Source organism: Westerdykella ornata (genome assembly GCF_010094085.1).
Source record: "Westerdykella ornata strain CBS 379.55 unplaced genomic scaffold EI97scaffold_6, whole genome shotgun sequence".
NCBI lineage: Eukaryota > Fungi > Ascomycota > Dothideomycetes > Pleosporales > Sporormiaceae > Westerdykella > Westerdykella ornata.
The window spans coordinates 574,481-588,182 of record NW_022986856.1 but is presented as its reverse complement, the minus strand read 5'-3'; the positions used below and the strand labels follow the sequence as shown (position 1 = coordinate 588,182).

At 53.5% G+C, this 13,702-nt stretch overlaps 5 protein-coding genes across 5 annotated transcripts; 2 read left to right on the top strand and 3 right to left on the bottom strand.

Moving 5' to 3' along the window:
- Positions 1–256: 256 nt before the first annotated feature.
- On the bottom strand, positions 257–1,361 carry EI97DRAFT_278197 (xylanase). The gene has a single exon (XM_033794335.1). It carries the CDS (start codon positions 1,042–1,044, stop codon positions 388–390), a length of 657 nt encoding a protein of 218 aa, XP_033655455.1. The 5' UTR covers positions 1,045–1,361; the 3' UTR covers positions 257–387.
- A 910-nt stretch (positions 1,362–2,271) lies between these two features.
- EI97DRAFT_351525 (uncharacterized protein) lies at positions 2,272–2,955 on the bottom strand (the record flags this gene model as incomplete). The annotated part of the gene is made up of 1 exon (XM_033794850.1): positions 2,272–2,955. A coding segment is annotated over one exon (684 nt), but the record flags the coding sequence as incomplete, so codon positions are not given.
- A 554-nt stretch (positions 2,956–3,509) lies between these two features.
- On the top strand, positions 3,510–4,957 carry EI97DRAFT_278189 (uncharacterized protein). Its single transcript, XM_033794334.1, has one exon. The coding sequence runs from the start codon at positions 3,536–3,538 to the stop codon at positions 4,757–4,759; it is 1,224 nt and encodes a 407-aa protein (XP_033655453.1). The 5' UTR covers positions 3,510–3,535; the 3' UTR covers positions 4,760–4,957.
- Positions 4,958–6,097: 1,140 nt separating this feature from the next.
- On the bottom strand, positions 6,098–10,224 carry EI97DRAFT_500143 (uncharacterized protein). The gene is made up of 4 exons (XM_033802645.1): positions 8,726–10,224; positions 8,495–8,601; positions 7,662–8,082; positions 6,098–7,553 (listed from the first exon to the last, which is right to left on the bottom strand). Exons 1-4 carry the CDS (start codon positions 9,994–9,996, stop codon positions 6,293–6,295), a joined length of 3,060 nt encoding a protein of 1,019 aa, XP_033655452.1. The 5' UTR covers positions 9,997–10,224; the 3' UTR covers positions 6,098–6,292.
- EI97DRAFT_432004 (SIN1-domain-containing protein) lies at positions 10,105–13,205 on the top strand. Its single transcript, XM_033798069.1, has 2 exons — positions 10,105–10,246; positions 10,302–13,205. The coding sequence occupies exons 1-2, from the start codon at positions 10,224–10,226 to the stop codon at positions 12,871–12,873; spliced, it is 2,595 nt and encodes an 864-aa protein (XP_033655451.1). The 5' UTR covers positions 10,105–10,223; the 3' UTR covers positions 12,874–13,205.
- Positions 13,206–13,702: the final 497 nt, after the last annotated feature.

The following is a 13,702-nucleotide window of genomic DNA, read 5'->3' as shown; positions in this document are numbered from 1 at the left end:
ATTGCAGTTGTTGGAAGTATCAGCCAATGGAGCTTCACGCCACGGAGTGACACTCACTCTACGTCCATTATGCACATGCATGGGCCGATCCGCATGTGATACGGACGTACATGCCGCATAAGCCAAGCTGGCACACATAGAAATCAACGGAGTTCGAGACAACTGATTTTTTTCCGAATTAACAGCACGAGCCAGGTGTAAATTGTTGGCTCTAGAGCACAAGATAGCATTTGAGAGAATGGATAGTATTCCACTACCATCGTGCTTCTTCCCATAAGCCCCACAAACCCACCCAACTCCCTGTCAGCATCAACACTATTTACAAGTCACGCATGGCTCCCAACCCGGCCCTTCACCCTTTCTTCCACATAAACAACGACTCGGCCCTCACGGCCCTTGCACCGTAATCGACGCGCTGCCGCTAGAGTGGTACCCCTCAGTAGCAAGAATCATATAGTTGTGCGTTCCCAGCTTCTGTCCAACCTTGGCCCAGGCATCGAAATGATTTCCCGTAGTGATGGTCCCACCAACCCTCTTCTGCGTCCTCACACTCCAGTACTGCTGGAAAGTCGACGTGCCATCGATACTGGGCTGGTTGACGCGGGTGGTCTGATAGATATCATAGGTACCGCCATCGCTCTGGATGGTACCCTTCTTCTGCGCACCACTAGACGGGTTGTAGCTGCCGTAGCTCTCGACGATGTAGTACTCGACGAGCGGGTTGCGCGTCCAGCCGTACAAGCTGACGTACGAGTTGACGTTGGCGGCGTTCCAGGTGCCGGTGTAGTTGACGACCTTGGGGCCGCCGGGGTTCCAGCCCTTGCCCGCGACGAAGTTGCCGACGTTGTTCCAGCTGACGCTGTACTTGCCACCCGCCTCGTTGTTGTAGGTGACTTGGCCTTGATTGTCGGACCAGAAAGAGTAGAAGAAACCGTTGTGCGTGCCGGTGCCTTGGGGCGTGCTGCGCGTGATGAGATCCAAGGGAGAGGAGAGGACAGTGGCGGCGCCGCTGAGAGCGACGATGATGGAGGAGAAGGCGACCATGGTGGTTGATTTGTGAATCGAAGGACTGGTGGTTCAGTGTTCTGTTGAGGAAGATAGGCGCTGTTTATAAGCTTGTGAGTCGATCCACGGGATGTCTAGGATTGATTTCGCCATATCCTTCATATGCTTGAAGACATAGATGAGCCGTACAACTAACCGGTCCATAGTAGATTGTTTGATAGACATCACTCCGAAATTCGCATCTGAGAGGTCAGATGCCATGGTTTTACCGGTTGTGGCCGGGGTGCATGCATCTTGGACATGCTTCCAGATGAAGGGGTCAATGTACCCCAGATTTCGCCTTTGCCGCCGGGTATTCAAGCCCCTTCAGGCCCAAGCATTGACAATCGCATCATCTCTGAACTGTTAAGTGCTGCCATGTCTATATCAGACTTGCCATAGCTTGGCCCTTGACGTTTCAGTGAGATTGTGAGACGGGCGAACAATATCATCTTTGTCTCGTTGCGGATCCTTGCATTCAAAATTGCGTGTTGGCGAGGAAACCACCTTTGATCATGTTCAAACAGAGATGCGATGTTGCTGGAGATGCTAATGATGGCCACACGCCGTTTCCAAGGTTCCATCTAAGCGTACCAATGGGGAATCAAGCTCTACCAAGGCCTGAGCTAGTAAATTAAGCTTCTAGCGCGAAACATAGGGTAGAGCTAAGGCAGTAATATGTGCATGTCTGGAAATACCGGATTCTCCATGACGAGTGATCAAACCAGAAACTCCTGGCAATTAAGAATGGAACAAGCCTCCGCGTACGCGTCCTAGACTTTAGCCGGACAATTAAAAGCACTTGGAGATCTCCAGTGCTGAGCGGGTAGGTGATCTGTGTCAAAGATATTAAAGAGACTAGGATGTCCATCGGGAGTTCAGACGGCATTGCAGAACGCTTGTGGCCGCGCAACCTACTCCAGTCCGAAGAGGTTGGACCAATTGCATCGGCAACGGACGCGATCGGAAAGGTCATGAGGCGTTGGAAGAGATCTGGAAGCAAGGGAAATGGAAGTGAAAAGCAGATATGAGAAATACTCTGATGCAATGGGTATCACAAAAGAGAAATCGCTTGCATGAACCAACAAACTTCAGCAAACCTGGTAATCTGACCAAATGTAATAACCTCAACCGCGTATTCCAGGTCTCCTGAAGATTAGCGGATTGGTAGTTGCAGGCAAAGTCATGCCGCAATGTTGCCGCTGGCTGCACTTAATGTAGACGTGTTTGCTCGCTCCAGAGTCTATCAACAACCTGGAAAACGGCGGTAACCGACCTCATGGTATCGGGATCGATGTGTTGCCCAAATCGCTGTTGCATTTTGTCTGGATGCCATCTGACACGCTCAACTTTGAGCATCGCTGCCGGATCCTCTCTCCAAGCGGTTGAGTTCTCGAAGAAATACTCGATCTCATCGTTAGAGACATGCCGCCGCTTCCCAGATACGACCGGCCAAGGTATCAAATCTCGCGCTGCCGTGCTGTCCTGAGTGAGATCTTTCCGCTGCTTGAGTTCCTCCCATTTCTGCATATACCGCGCCCATGCAGCCTCCGCTTCTTTCGCTTTCTTCCGCTCCTCCCCTCTTCTTAAGCTTTCTTGCATCCTGCGTCGTAAGTTTTCTCTCTCTTCCTCCTCTTTTGCCATATCTTCTTCCACCTGCCGTTTTCTGTCCTTGGCTTTCCTTCGTGCCCGCTCCCGCGCTTCGCGCTCTTCTATGATATGCTGATGGCTCTTCTCCCACATCTTTGTGCGTACGTAGTCGGCATATTCTTCATCGGTCATCCTTTCCAGTTTCCCGTCAGGTCCGGGTTTGGTGTTGGGGTAGATATTCACTGGCTGGCCGTATACACTCTCCCAGTACTCAGCTCCTTCATCATCAGCCAGGGCGTCGAACAAGGACTCGCGAAAGGCAGCGTCGGGATCAAGGCCACTTGCACCAGAGCTTGTCGGTAGATCTTCTTGCAGTCCATCATAGAGCGACTCCCGGTATTTGTGTTCTGGCTCGTCATAGCCACCGTGTCGTGGGAACGTCGTGTCATATACCGTCCGCCTCGAGCTATGCTTAGAGGACCGCTTTGAAGAGCGGTGTGATCCGTCTTCGTGGCCGTCGCTAGCCCTGTGTCGTTTGCTGGATCGATCGTCATGGCGGTCGTGCTCAATGCGCTCTGTGCGATGCCGCTTCCACCGACTGGACTTCGATTTCATTCGAAACTTGGAGGCATGGACACTCCCGTATATTTCGTGATCACTAGCCGTTCCCTCCATCGTGAGGAAGCAGGAGCCTAGGTATTCGTCGTTGCATGTAGAATATGGCGCTCGTTGAAGTTAGATTCAGGTTCGACCCGGTGCAATGAATCGGAGAATAACGCGCATGGGCCGGCAGCCACGATGAAGTCAAGTGTCCGTGCGCTGTACTAGAATGTCTTGGCGGTGGCTCTATCTCAACCTCAAGTTTAACGACGCTGCAACTGATGTGCAGCATCACCCAAACATGTCCTTCAAATTCGGTCTGAACCTGAAGAACAAGCCTGTTGACGCTCCCGGAAAGCCCGCGCCGGGCAAGCGGAAACCCCTTCTTGATGACGATGAAGAGGAGGACGTAAACATCAAAACAACGGTTGCAGATGGCGCAGAAGTAGTCGAGGAATTGGACTTGAACAATGACGGTGCCCAGAAATCGATACCCTCGAACTCTAAGCCTTCGTCCCGTCCGAAAGCACAACAAGTCGGCCCACCGAAACGTCCAGTTCAAGCGAGAAAGGACGACCCTTCCAAGCTGGTCAACGCAGCAACTCAACTAGAGGCGAAGAAGAGGGCCCAAGAGGCCGCAGAGCTCGATCCCTCTATATACGATTATGATGCAGCCTACGATGCGATCCAAGCAAGAGCTGCCGCTAAAAAAGCGGCTGAACAAGAAGCGGCGGCGCAAGGCCGCGCGAAATATATTGAGAATCTACTTGAGTCCGCCGAATTGAGGAAGAAAGACAGACTGAGAGCGCGCGATAAGGTCCTACAGAGGGAGCGAGAGGCTGAAGGTGACGAGTTTGCAGACAAGGCAAAGTTTGTCACAGCAGCATACAAGGCGCAGCAGGAGGAGGCGCGTAAGGCGGAGGAGGAAGAGAAAAAGAGGCAAGAAATTGAGGAAGAGAAGAGACGCAAAGAGGGTATGGCCGGTTTTCACAGACGTATGCTGCTTGAGGAGGAGAAGAGACATCGGGAAGCACAAGCAGCCATGGAGGAAGCTGCAGAGCTGACCAAGAAGGGTATTCGCCCGACCGTGGTCGAGGCACCCAAGGAGAAATCCGAAGTGGAAATTGCGGAAGAACTGAAGGCGCAGGGGAAGAACGTTATCATCAACGATGAAGGACAGGTTGCGGATAAGAGACAATTGCTGTCTGCGGGTTTGAATGTCGTAGCAAAGCCTAAGAGCGCGGGCTTGTCCACTGGAGGATCATCGCGTCAAAGCATAACACAGCCCGGTTTGCAGAGTCGGCACGCGGGTAGAGGAGCCCAGAGACAAAGACAGACCGCCATGATTGTGGAGCAGCTCGAGCAAGCAGCGAAGCGAAAGGCAGATGAGGAGGCTGAAGAGCGGAGAAAGCTTGAGCATGCAAGTAAGAGTCGGAAAACGGAAGGTGAAATTCTTAGCGCGAAAGAGCGATACCTGCAAAGAAAGAAGGAAAAAGAAGCAGCCAAAGCTGCCGCAGGGAAATGATGAAAGGCCCATTCGGAAGCCGCATCGCCGCCTACGGTGGCATGTAACTGCTATGTCCCACAATCACTCGGCCATACAGCAAGGCATGGCCGACCTGGATTTCTGTTCTAGGCAAGGCCTACCACTCTGCTTCGTGCAATAGTCTCTGGCTGTCGGTCGCCACAAGGCAAACGGCAGTTCTATAGAGTTGGTGTGGTTGGTCGTGTGGAGTCCGGTGTTGGTGGGGGTGTGGTTGGTTGAGGATGAGGTTTGGAAGGCTGAGGGGACTGCGTTTCTGCGCGCCCATACATCTACTGCAGCTAGACCTGCGGTTGCCCAATCGAAGGTGACGACTGTCCCATATCATATCCTGCTGCGGACAGCTCAGGAATCGGAAAAGAATCAGGAACGAAGGCGTTATTTCTGCCTTCTACCATGCCGTACGGACTTTCTGCTCGTCCGCACCAGTACTATGGCGGTGTTGCTGGAGAATTCCGCCCGTCTTATAAACTGGAGCTGCATTCGGATTCCACCATAACTTAGAGAGAAGCGTATGAGTATCCTCGGGTGGGGAGCAATATCATAGTATAGTGTAATATATGGGTTGGACTCCCACTGTAAGACGGTGGAGTGGTCTGCGTACGTGCCGTGCATGCCTTCCCACTCCGATTGTGCCGTCTTCTACGCCCTCGCCATTGAGTGCTTCTCCATCGCGATCGAGACCTTCAATCCAGGTCCTTATTAATGCAGTACTGAGATCAACCTACCACCCGGAGCACAAGACGGACAGAAATATCAGTCATAGGCGTGGAGCGTCAGAGAAAAAGGAACGATTGATCGAGATGCGCAGTATCAACCTCTAACACAAACACAACAGAGGAAGTAGAGTACAGAGGAAGCTGATGCAAGCACAATTTCCAAGACGAAAAGGATGCGTTATATTCGAGAGCAAAACGACAAACAGACTTTGGATTGCTGTTGAGGACCCTAAGTAGAACGCTTCTGAGGAAATGAGATACTAAAACATGATTGGGAGAAGTGTGAGTGGCACGTCCTAATGCAATTTAGTCTTTGCCGAAGTAGAGACCCGTATGAGGTGGTTCAGGCACCATCTATATGAGTGTGGTAGCCGAGTAAAATCTCTCCTGCACGTATTTTAATGGAGCATTAGATCGAAGACACACGGCCGGGGAGCGACGAATCCCGCGGAAGGGTGTGTTGTAGGACGTAGGCACCTAGCAGTTGGTTAGACGGAAGATACTCCGATACAAAATCCACTAAACACTGCGGGCACGAACAACCCAACATCAGAACGTAAATCTGACGGTGTAAATGAGTTGGCTATGAACTTCGGCGCGCCTATAACAGCCATTGTTGTTGAAACAGTGGCACCAGAAACGGATCAGCGCGAAGATCTCACCACGCCTTCTATAGCCAAGCGTATAAGCAAATCGTACATGCAACATGGCCTTCTTGCCAATCTTCCAGTTAGGCCCGGAACCACTTGCGAAGCCGGCGAAACTCTCTCTCGGCCTGGAGAAGATACAGGTAGTACTACTCCACCCTGCCTTGCAGATTCTGGAGGATCCATATCGTTGTTCTAGTAATGCTTGCATTCAGGCGCCTCTCCTCTTCCCTACTCTCCCTCTGCTCAATTTCTTCCTTGACGATCTCCAGTTTGGCGCATTTTATCGTAAAGTCAATATCCTCTTTCAACGACCGGTAATGTGGATGATCCTCTCCAATGCACCTCGCCGTTTCCAGAAGCTCCTTGTTCGCATGTGCCTGAACCGCATACCATTTCTTTAGCCGCTTGAAGACAAATTCCCTCAGACCTTTGCGCCATCTCGGCATCTCGAGATCTCCACAGCCCAAACTATCGAGTAGCCAGAACATGTCCGTGATAATCTCTTCCATTTTGACGAAGGCTTCCACTTCCAGGTGGAGTCCCTGCTTCTCCACTTTGCCGTCGATGTTACGGACGATGAAGCCGTTCTCATCGCAATGCTTCACCACATTGAAGAACTCCGACACCTTGAAGGAATGGCTGCCCAACATCCCCCTGATATTTTCGTGCCTCCCGAAATCAGGATGCGTCGCATCGCACGCAGGACAAGTGCAGTGGATGCCCATTATCCAACGCAGGTCCCGCGCGCGGTTGGCAGCAGTGTGATACCAATGGGCCGTTCCCTGAGCAGAATGGAAGAGCTGTTCGCCGGGAGCAATATCACACGTCGCGTGGACCGTCATCCTGCCCGTTTCAGGATTGTCGTAGGGGAAGCAGTTGGGTATGCATGAGTGATTTATGCGGCATATGTTGACGAATGCGGCCGTACCCAGCTCGTACTCTGGTGACCCGTCGGATCCGTGGCCAGCCTGGACCGACCACTTCCAACTGTTGGCGTGGAAGCGGGCAGCGATGCGCCAGCTCCTGCATAGTGCAAATAAACGCGACCCCAAAGCGTTGTAAATAACATCCTCCTCTTTACTACGACTGTCTGCCTTGAGGCGCAGAGACTTATAGCATTCGATGAGATAGTCGGCCTCGCGGGAGAGCCAAAGTAGCTGAAGCACGGAACCGGGCCTTAACTCCATGAACCTGTGTCGCTCTGCGGGCGGAAGGACGTCAAAGGCTGCGACTATATTTCTTATTCGGGCTTCGGAAGGTAATGTATCGTTTGGGGGATCGAGCTGCGTCAGTATCGGTCGCTCGTTGAACAGTCGAGTGCCCGCACGAATGGGCGCAGTGGCGAAAAGACCTTGTTCCTCGATGCCGTTACGCATATAAGTGCGCAGCTCTACCTTATCTGGAAGACTATCGTATGGATTTCCTAGGTCAGCATCCACAGTATTATGCTCCACTGCTGCACTCCCACGATAGCCCTCGTTCCTGAGCGGAGATTTCTGGGACGGTACGACATACCTGTTGTCACTGATGCTGACCTCCGTAGGTGCAACCCCAGTTGATTTCGCTTTCTTGCCTTTCTTCTTCGGCTTCCGATTCTTGTGCGTGTTCTTCTCTTTCTCCTTCGACTCTTCGGCGGCAGCTGTTCCATCCTGGAACTGAATAGGATCTCCAGCGTTGCCGGAATTTGTCATGTCTGCCGCGTCTTGAGAGCCTGCTTGATCAAATCTCGTGGCTTTGCGCTTTCCTCCCCGCTGCTTTCGCCTCCCTTTCCTGTTGCTGACGTCTTGCGCGCCATCGGTAAAACCTTGACCGGTAGCGGAGAGATCACTATCGACGACACCCGTGCCGTTCCCCGCTCCGTGTATCGATGGGTCCTCACTGGGGATGCCGTTCTTGGGTTGTGGCTCAGGTGGCATGATGATAGACGGAGGGCGTGCTGGCTGCTAACAGTTTGGAAAAGCCCGCGTGCACGCACGCATTCACGTAATCGTCTGGTAATACTTCAAAGAGCGACGGATATCAGTACAATACGCGTAGCGTACCGGTTGCGGTTGTTGCGGTTGTTGCGGTTGTTGGTGGCCGGGAGTTGGTAAGTGCCAATCGAAAATGCGCTTATGTGGACTCTTCAGTGACGGCGACTCCAGTAGGGCGAAGGGGCAAACGGGCAAATGTGTGCCAACCCCACATCAGAGTTGGAGAACTTATGGAAGCCTGTGGAAGGGATTAGAAAAACCAGGTGTGGGCAAGTTAGCTGCTGCGGAGCGCGTAGCATGCCGCGGTGATGCAGCGAAAATTGATGAACTGGAGAGGAATCAAAACCGATTTGCGGCAAGTGGAAATGGACTTACCATACTGACGCATTTCTGTCCCCCCCAGTCGCACGCCATTTCCGCTCATGCTGAAGCGGGCCTGCGGATCTGGACATGTAAAGTTTGCCTTCCAGAGAGACGACTTCCTACAAAAGCAGCAGACAGGGATGAGCAACCAAACTCTCCCACTCTCACTTTGGACGACAATCTAGAAGGAAAAATGAATGAGATAAAGGTTCTTGTAACTATGATACCGCAGCCCAGAATTACCAGCCGTACTTATTGCCCGCCTCCCTTTTGTTCCTCCTACCAGCAGCAAAATGATCCTCCAGTGCCTCCTTCTGCGTCGTAGCCATATTGAGCAGGCTCCTGAGGCTATTCTTCCCAGTACCTGAAATCGACTTGAGCGCATTATGCTGTACGGTCTCGCCCTGCTGGCGCAACATCTCGTTGTGGGCATACTCCTGGTCAGTGTTGAATTCTATGATGTTGGCTGCGGATATATCCGGTCCTTGCCCTTTGCGGCCGAATAGCTGTCGACGTTCAGCTTCGGTAAGGTTAAGTTCAGATGCTATGTCAGTAAGATCCCGCGCGCCAGATGCAGTGGCGGTATTGGAATTGTGAGACTGAGATGATGACTGGTGGTTGGACGCGCTAGGGATTTCAGTGTGTATCCGCTCATCCTCCTCCTCTCCAGCATCATAAATCAGAGGCTGATAATCGCCGCTTGATGATGGCTTTGATGTCACACTATCTTCGTCGGCCGGTATAGAAAACAATGATACCTTGGGCTTCGTAGGCAGCTTGGGTTCTGCTACTGCAGGGTCGCCGACGGAGGCTTCGGTTGCTCCCGGTGATTGACTGACGGTCTGTGAGTTTGAGGGTGAAGATGCGGGCCGTGCTGGATGTGGCTTCTTTTTTCCTCGAGCCATGGACATTGGTACGAACCGCGGCCTAGCGGCTGGCTTGACGTCAGGTGTTGCGGCAGAACTTGACTGTGCAGACTCAGTCTTAGTTTCGGGTTTGGCCTCCGTCTTTGGAGGAGGTAAATTCAACAGGGCCCTAAAATCCTCTTTCTGCAATGGCGTGCCAGAAGACTTCTGAACGGGGTTGCCGTTCTCGTCATAGTCTTCCGCTTTTGGTTCTCTCTTGAAGGCCGGCTCTGCACCAGTCTTCAGATTGACCCCTACTCCGAGGCTTTTGCCTATCCCTCTGCTTCCTGAAGTCGCCGCTCCTCCTCCCGCAGCCGATATAGCATTTACATTCGGCCGTTTAGGCGCAGGTAGCATAGAGTTGAAGCCGCCGAATGCTCCACCGCCGGTGCGGGCCTTCTTAGCTGGTGGTGCTTCAGCGTCGATATCAACGTCGTCTTTTGGTTGATGGGTGGGAGTAGGCAGCTGGAGTTTGATCTTTCCAGGCTTCGAGCGATCGACAACTTTTGGAAACGCCGGTTTTGCCGTAGGCTTCGCAACAGGTTTCGGCGGCCGTTGTGGAGCTTCAATATCTGACCCTTCAGAATCCGAATACGCTATTAGATTCATGGCGGCGAGGAGGTTTTGCGGATGTTGGTGATAGATGCCGGAGATGGTGGCAAGCTCAAGTAAAGTTGAAGACGGCTGCCAAGCCAGGACCGTCAACCTTAATCCGACAGCATCCGCTACCCCACATAGATTGGTGACATTCACTTCTATGCTTACACACTCTTTCAGCTGGTCTGAATCGCCTTAGTATGTTGCTATGACTATCGAAACTCTGGTAGTACGTAGCTATGTCGCTCCTTCATGATGAGGAGTACGTTTCCGCTATATGCATTCCTTTGCGTGCGGCCATGTTAACAACAACCCAGCTTCGTCGTCTACCAGCTCCGCTCCTCCTATCTCTCTCTGATCAAGGATGGCGTTGGCGAGCGCCTTATCAATGTCAACACTTCCGTCCTAAATAACCCGGCCTTTCGTGCTGCTGGTTGGATCCCGAATGCTGCGGACATCAAGCGGACGTACTCTCCACCTATTCCTACCGCGATCACTTCGGAATACTTCCAGGCGCCTCGCTCGGCTGCTCTGAAAGCGCCCGAAGGGTTTGGTGATGAGGAGGAAGAAGGGGGCATGGTGACTGGGGGAGGGAGCAATGATACGGTTGGGCCTACACTGAATACGCGGCGACGGCGGAGAAAGGAACAACTGGAGGAGGAAGACAGCAGTGATCTAAGCGAGGAGAGCGACGAAGAGGGCGAAGCTGCGCAGAGAGCGGCAACACAGATCAAGTTCACAAAGATGCCACTTCGCACTCGTGCTGGCTCGTCTCCAATTCGAGGATCAGCTTTACGCACGGAGATCACAGGTGCAGAAGGCCCGTCGGTGCTGGTCACATCTCCTTCAAAGCCTCCGGATGGTCGCCTACGTAGAGGTTCCCTGGGAACCATAGAGACTATCAAGGAGCGTGCGAGGCGAGACACCGTTACCAGTAGCGAGATGTCTTCGGACAACGAGCTTGACAACGCCATGTTCCAGAAGAAGAGGGTCAATCCCCTCAGAACTGCTCAGGGTAGCCATCTCCTGGCGCAACGGATCTCCGAAGATGAAAGGGAGAAATTGGAAGCCCTTGACGAAGTTCATGAATCAGACAGCTCTCTTTCCTCCGCATTCTCCGGCTCCCCAGAATCCCTCCTCGCGGAAGGCAACGCCCTCGAATCCTCCCCTCCGACCTCCCAGATGCCGCCCTTCACTCAAACCTCGCCCAAGAAACAGTCCAAACAACCTGGACCGACTCTGCAAGCGCTCCCTCCTCCCCGTCCCATCAGCTTCATGCCTCCCGTCAGCGCCCTCACCCAAGCCCTGAAGGCGAAAGAGCAAAAACCCACAAACCCCCTGCAACGCTTCGCCGCGCTATCCGCCACCTCCGAAGCCCAAGTCAACCCCATCTACATCCGAATCTACTGTCCCTTCTCCACCAAACCCTCCAAACCCCTTGAACTTCTCCTCGTCAAATTCGACGACCATGGCGACGCCGTCACCGTCTCCGAAGCCATCGGCTTCGCACTCTGGAGGTACCAGGAAGAGAAATTTGAACCCCCCTTATCGCAGGACAAGTGCAATGTCAACTCGTGGGTCCTGCGCATGTACGACGACGGCGAAGTTGACGAGGAGTTCCCTCCTCTAACCAGGAACAAACCCATCATCGACTTCGCCTCCAACAACAAACGTGGTATGCGCCCGCGCGCCAGAGAAAAGCCCTGGGACGAATTCGCCCTCGTGGAAGCCACCGAGCGCGAAATGGCCGAGAATGAGAAACTCACACCCAGATATAACCGTGAGGCGGCCGCCGCTCTGGCAAGTAGCCAGCAGCAGGAGGAGTCTTCTCAACAACAGCCCAAACCGCCTTCAAGTCCCACAGCCGACCGCAAGCAACCGCCCAATTCCACGAGAGCCATGCGCGCCAAATCGTTCCGCAACCCCATCACGGGCCCCAGCTTCGCGCCCACTGCGACGAGGAAAGACACCAGCACTCTAGCCGACGCTCCTTTGGTGCCGAGCACGCACGCCGCCTCTCGCATGGGGGCCCCGAGAACAATCACGGTGCACTTCACCGACGAGAACTTCTACACAAGCCACTTTCCCATACAGTGCACGACGGACACCTACATTGCCGAGCTCCTGGACAAAGCGTGCCGGGACTTTGGGCTGGACAAAGCGCTCTATGTCCTCAAAGTCAGCAATTCGACGACGGTCGCGCCCATCGACCGGACCGTCGAGGCGCTGGGCACCCGCACCGATCTCGACCTCATCCGGCGCCGCTTCATGGGCGACGGCATCTTCGGCCTGGCCGGTAGTCCCGGCTCCTCGTCGCCCAACGCGCCCCTGATCATCTCCACGGGCGGCGCGACCAAGAAGGCGAAGAAGGGCGAGCGCGCCGCCGCCGCCGCGCTGAGCGGCCACGCCTTACTCAACGTGCACACGCACCCGCTGGCGACGGTGAATTCGTCCGTGGGCGCCGGCGGGGGCGGACCTCTGGGCAACCACGCGTATTACCGCCGGTACAACGTGCTGCGCAAGCAACCCATGTCGTTTGCCAGCTCGACGAGCCGCATCCTCGCGCTGGATTCCGAGTACATGCACATCATGCCGGGGGAGTCGGTCACGACGCATACGCTGATGAATAATCTCCATGGTGCGGCAGGGGGGCATAATCAGCAGCAGCAGCATCACCAGCACCATGCGTCCAAGACGACGACGGTGCATTTCTCGAGTATTGTGGGGTCCAAGGTGTCGAAGAAGCATCCGAGGATGTTTCGCGTTGTGGTGTTCAAGGAGAGGGAGACGAAGAGGTATGATTTTGAGGCGCAGACGAGGGAGGAGGCGAGTGAGATTGTCGAGGAGATTAAGAGGGGGGTCGAGAGGTTTCAGGAGGGTGTGGTGTAGAAGAAATAGGAAAGGGGGCTTGGGAAAAGAGAAACGCGCGGGGATGCGAACAATCCGTCCGGGTTGTGGGGTAAGAACGGGTGGGGAAGTTTGGTGCTTGTTTGTCTTGTCTGGCGGGCTGGGTTTCACTCCTCCAGGCTTCGTTTTTTCTTTTCCGTTCGGCGGCATGTGTTCGGAGGCTTTCTGGTTTTCGGTTGCTGGGTTATTCGTGCTGCTGCGTTCCCTTTTCTTTCTTTGCAAGGCGCAAGGGTCGCGGTATCAGGTTAGGCCTACTACGGGGGACATCATCTTATAGGGAGTGGTTATCCAAACCATATTTTTTTTTTCTCCCCTTCCTTCTCCCTTCCTTTCTTTCCCCTCGTGCTCGAAGCCAGTTCGCCGGCCAATACCGCTCCATCACATATGTACTTCAACACAGCCCACGTATCCCTATTCCACAAGGAGAAAGAAACCCCTCAACTCCATTCCAGCACGAACAGATGCCATATCCATGAAAAATGCGCATTCATTCACTAACTCCTTCCCAACGCCCAACCAATGCCGAAAGCAAAACTCTATGGAAGGAAGGGTGGCCCTCCCACTTCCTGCAATCCCCCTCCCACTCATCCCATCCCACCCCCCTTCCTCTCTTCCCTTTTCAGGGTCCCCCATGCTGATTTGAAATGATGCTTCACGGTCATGGATTCTCTTGATCATGCTTTTTCCGCTCAAACAGATAAGAAAGAAAGAAAGAGGCCGAGGGTACCAAATAGGCGATACCAATAACGTGGCCTCCGCAGCTTGCACAGGAAGCCGCTGTATATCCATTCCATTCCATTCGTCAAGAATT

Excerpts from the sequence above, each read along its gene's own strand:
- EI97DRAFT_278197 (XM_033794335.1), bottom strand. The coding sequence starts at position 1,044 with ATGGTCGCCTTCTCCTCCATCATCGTCGCTCTCAGCGGCGCCGCCACT.
- EI97DRAFT_278189 (XM_033794334.1), top strand. The coding sequence starts at position 3,536 with ATGTCCTTCAAATTCGGTCTGAACCTGAAGAACAAGCCTGTTGACGCT.
- EI97DRAFT_500143 (XM_033802645.1), bottom strand. The coding sequence starts at position 9,996 with ATGAATCTAATAGCGTATTCGGATTCTGAAGGGTCAGATATTGAAGCT. Across the intron at positions 8,602-8,725 it reads GCGGGCAATAAGTACGGCTG|GAAGTCGTCTCTCTGGAAGG; the intron begins GTAATTCTGGGC and ends CTGCTTTTGTAG. Across the intron at positions 7,554-7,661 it reads GTCAGCATCAGTGACAACAG|TCTTCCAGATAAGGTAGAGC; the intron begins GTATGTCGTACC and ends TCCATACGATAG.
- EI97DRAFT_432004 (XM_033798069.1), top strand. The coding sequence starts at position 10,224 with ATGTCGCTCCTTCATGATGAGGA. Across the intron at positions 10,247-10,301 it reads TCGCTCCTTCATGATGAGGA|CTTCGTCGTCTACCAGCTCC; the intron begins GTACGTTTCCGC and ends ACAACAACCCAG.